At 38.3% G+C, this 4,921-nt stretch overlaps 1 protein-coding gene across 1 annotated transcript in view; it reads right to left on the reverse strand.

The window, feature by feature from the left end:
* The window catches only part of LOC106884186 (ubiquitin-protein ligase E3A), a 42,701-nt gene that overhangs the window by 7,252 nt on the left and 30,528 nt on the right, over positions 1 to 4,921 (reverse strand). Inside the window, exons 3-4 of the mRNA XM_014935422.2 lie at positions 3,809 to 4,263; positions 1,315 to 2,677 (exon numbers count right to left, since the gene is read on the reverse strand). Of these exons, the coding sequence (XP_014790908.1) occupies positions 1,315 to 2,677; positions 3,809 to 4,263 (1,818 nt within the window). The remainder of the gene's footprint in view (positions 1 to 1,314; positions 2,678 to 3,808; positions 4,264 to 4,921) is intronic.

The following is a 4,921-nucleotide window of genomic DNA, read 5'->3' on the forward strand; positions in this document are numbered from 1 at the left end:
TGTAACGGGCTTTTTCAGTTTCCGTCTACCAAATCCACTCACAAGGCTTTGGTCGGCCTGAGGCTATAGTAGAAGACACTTGCCCAAGGTGCCACGCAGTGGGACTGAACCAGAGACCATGTGGTTGGTAAGCAAGCTACTTACCACACAGCCACTCCTGCACTTATAAAGGATTAAACTTATTTTCCCCTACACAACTATTTAGTAAATAAAGCTACAAATAATATGTAGAACACTGGGTTAAAAAATCTTTTCGATGGAAAAATGCGAAGGTACAATACCAGAATGTCTGTCATGGATATAGAAGGTACAGGTTACTATCCTACAGGCAGCATTCGACGTTCCTTTCAAGGGATTTTTTGAATTCAATATTCTAGAATACTACTATTAATAGCATTTTCTACTATATAAATTATCCACTGTAAAAAGCACTCGTGCCAGCACCATGTTGGAAGCACCAAAGGCATCCAGCCATAGAAACCATGCCAAAACAGACAACTGAAGCCTAGGAAGCTCTCCAGCTAGTCAGCTCATATCAAACTAACCAACCCATATCAGCATGGAATATGGATGTTAAATGACAGACATACATACACACGCACACACACATAAAATACTGCTTTTACACACACACATAGTTTGCTGAACAAATGACAGAAGAAATGGAGTGGATGATAAACTTGAATAGATTTTTTTTCTTTTTTTCATGTATAAAAAAACATGAAGGCTCTCAACACACACCCATGTTAAAAATGAATAGAATTTGTTACAAACTGTATGTGAGTAATTATAGTTTCTCGCCAGCATATGCCAAAATTCCTGCTACTTTAGCTTTAACTCTTTAGCATTCAGATTACTCTGTCGAATGTAAAGCTTATTTATTCACATTGTTTTTCAATTAATCATGCATTGTCTCATAGCTTCAAACTTGTTATGATCTGATTGTTTATTTTGAGAATGGCATTGTGGAGTAGGTGTGAGAGGCTGGATCTGGCCGGTCTGAATATAAAACAAGTAGAATAATTGGGCCAGATATGGCCAGTTGAAATGCTAAAAGGGCTAAGACAGAACCAACTTCATAGGCCTCTAAAATATGACCAAATGAGGGCATCCAACACTTCTCTATTTTAGACTTAGTGAGGAGTGGTTGGCGTTAGGAAGGGCATCCAGCTGTAGAAACTCTGCCAAATCAGATTGGAGCCTGGTGTAGCCTACTGACTTGCCAGTCCTCAGTCAAATCATCCAACCCATGCTAGCATGGAAAGCGGACGTTAAACGATGATGATGATGAGGAGGAGGAGGAATATTGTTCACTGTAAAGTTGATTGCATGGAAACATGATGTATGATGGAATAATGCAACATATCCATACACGTTAAATATAATAGGAGACTTTCAAAAGAGGAAGAAAAAAAAACAAACAAACCACTGCTACTTACCGCAACAAGGGCGTCTTCGATGAGACGTTCTCGTCGAACTTTTAGTCGCAGATATGGCATGGTCGGTGCACCATGAACTAAAGTCTGTATCAAAGAAGTCCTCCTTTCATTAAGCATATGAATACGATTGTCAAAGTACATTACCGTGTGCTTAGAACAAGTTGTCAAGAGAAAACTGTGGTTCACAAAAGAAAACTTGCTGTTACTAGATTCTGATTTGTAGTAGGAAAAATCCGTGCCAACGTCCAAATATTCATTTAAAAGATCATTCACAAAATCCTCAAAGGGAACTAGCGGCGTTCGGCAGTGTATAGGAGAAATACCGAGTTCCTTGCCTAAAGGATCTTCGATTGGTTTCCTTTGATCCTTCGGTTCTGCAGCCACGGCACCTACTAATTCATGGAAGTTCACATCAGCATCGTTCAGTTTTTTCTCTTCGTCGATCAACTGTTTCGAATCGTAAATACCACCAAGCATGCTAGCATAGTAGAGAATCTTCATGACTCGAGCCGCTCCACTGATGCCGCTGTCGTCGTTGACCGGGCACCCCCGTCCCCACTGCACTTCTCCTTTCATCACACGCACAGTGATCAACTGATGAAGAGAACACACCATGCTCTTCAGCTGTTGTGCAGGATACTTGGACCATACATGGGCCAGCTTCACTTGGCTTTGTAAAGGTAACTGTCCGATCGTGTTGCAGAAATCAGGGAAAGCACTGTCGATAAACTCAGGCTCGTATAAAAATGGGATCTCCATGATAATTATAAAAATATTTATGTAATTTGGGTTTTTTTCTATTGGCTTGCGGTACCTTAATTCCACATCCAGGTTCTTAGATAATGAACAAATGGCTTGTATTAAGGAACATTGAAATGGGAGCTCTGGTATTTCCATCAGAGCTTTAAATGCCCTTCGCACTGAAGGTATGTCCACTGTTACATACTCTAAACTTTCAGAGTCCATCACAGTACTTTCCATAACACTATCACTTTTAGCTGAACGGCAAGGTTCATTTTCATTTTCTTGTTCGTCCATATCTTTGTCTAAATCCAACTGCATTGCTCTGTGAGTTTCCTTTGATAATGAAACGTCATCTTTGCGACGGAAACTCAGAATAATTGCGTCCGGATTATTAAATACTGCACCAATAATATGAATCAGCTTTGACCAGTTGCCATCTTTTTTACACTCTTTAATTATTTCTATTAGTTTTTGCTCTGTTAAAAAGTTTTTCACTGAAATTAAAAAGAAAGAAAAAATTCAGCACAAAATGTTTATAAAGAAACAAAAAAAATAAAAAGGAATTTTACATTCATTCACCTATATTCATATGGTAGAGAGATAGACTTAGTGGAAATTGCTGCACCACAACTACTAGTGTGGTGAATATTTTTTTATAGACCAGGCATAAAACTAATGAAGCATTAAATTTGGGTACACATGTGGCTGTAAGAGAGAGAGAGGTGGTAAGTAGCTTGCTTACGAACCACATGGTTCCGGGTTCAGTCCCACACTGTGGCACCTTGGGCAAGTGTCTTCTACATGTGGATGGTAAGCAAGCTACTTACCACACAGCCACTCCTGCGCCTAGTTCAAATGATTTTGTATATTTGGAAAGTTGCATGAACAATACAATGCCGTTGAAAAACTTACATAAAATGAGTTTTTGCTAATTTATGGTTCAATACCAAAATCACTCAACCACTAGTAAAATAATTTTTAAAAAATCCAAATATATTCGTTTCATTTTTTAATTAAAATTAAATAAATTACATTTTATATCGAGATGTATGTTATGGAAATTTAATTTTACATTTTATGTGCTGGTGCCCTATAAAAAGCACCCAGTATACTCTGTAAAGTGGTTGGCATTAGGAAGGGCATCCAGCTGTAGGAACTTTGTCAAAAAGACAATTGGAGCTTGGTCCAGCTCTCTGGCTTGCCAGCTCCTGTCAAACTGTCCAACCCATGCCAACATAGAAAACAGATGTCAAATGATGATTTTGAAAGATCAGAGTGTGTATTAAAAAAAAAAAAAGAAATGAATAAGAAAAAAAGCAAACTTGCAAGAAAAGGAAAGGTGTCCACCTACTTGGATGGCTATATTTGGAAATATTAATTTAAAAAAAAACACAACAAAAACCTCACTAATCTCATTAGTGTCTTGTGAAAGAGAAAAACTAGTCTGAAATAACATCACAGACAGGATTGAAAACAGCATCTTCCAGAAGTAGAAGTTAATTAAGAAAATAAATAAACAAACACTTGTCAGTCATTAAAAATAAAAAAAGAAACTTATTTACTCCACACTATGATCATATCTGCATCAGGTGTAAAAATTAGAACATAAAACTTGCAGTTTTTACCTGATAATGTCGACTCCTGATGAGCACTGGGTTTCATGTTTGATGTTGAGGGTTGTTCCTCTTTTGTGCCAAAAACCATAGCTACTGGATAGTGGGCTCTTACTCCTCCAGCTGACGAGCTACTGCCGCCACCGTCTAGTCTCACACTAATGCCACTGCCGGATACTGTACCATGAACATTCAGGTCTCCACTCTTCATGCAAGACACGCTGGTTGTGGCATTTTCCTCACTCTCTGATGGCCGCTTGGCTATCTTAGCAGGGTGAGCCTCACATAGGCGGGCTTTCTGTTTGAACAGGTGCAGCGCATGCACAGCAAGCTGGTTACGGCTGCAATTCTTATAGACAAATGCATTGCATGAGGCACAGTTCTCGTTCCTACAGTCATTATCACCGCAACCATCAGTCAATTGGTAGTAGTAGCGTTCAATCAGACGTTTTGCAGCTGCACGCTTCCTAGAAATTGACAAATGAAAAAACATTAAACAAGAACTAAAGCATAAAGAGAACTGAATTTCTTTTTTTGGTTTAATTTAATATTTTAATCAAATGTGAAATGTAGATAATCATATCTAAGTAAAAACACAAAGTTATGTAACAGAAGACTACAAAAAATATATCTGAGTAATTATGTAACACTTCTAGAATAAGAAATCTGCTCTTTATCTCTCTCTTTTCTCATACTTTAACACCCTGACCCCTAGCATGTGAAGCAATGTGGCCTAGTGGTTAGAGTGTTGCACTCACAATTGCTTGATTGTGAGTTTGATTTGCACACTAGGTAGCACGTTGCATCCTTGAGCAAGATGCTTAATTTCACATTGCTCTGCAGTTGGGAGAGTGGCAGAATTGTTAAGCCCTAAAAAAAAAAAAAAAAAATTACAAGGTGAGATGGTCACACCCAGAATGCATTTGATCGTAGGTCCCTTGAACAGGTGTCAAAAAAAAAAAACAATTTCTGCTACTTCTAACAACAATACTAAAAGTTTCTTATTAAGGTACAAATTTACACAAAGTATTGGTGTAGGTATGGCTGCGTGGCATGAAGTTTGCTTCCCAACCTTGAGCAAGTGTCTTCTACTATAGCTGCAGACCAACCAAAACCTTGTGAGTG

This window comes from Octopus bimaculoides, chromosome 13 (assembly GCF_001194135.2).
Source record: "Octopus bimaculoides isolate UCB-OBI-ISO-001 chromosome 13, ASM119413v2, whole genome shotgun sequence".
In the NCBI taxonomy this organism is placed as follows: Eukaryota; Metazoa; Mollusca; class Cephalopoda; order Octopoda; family Octopodidae; genus Octopus; species Octopus bimaculoides.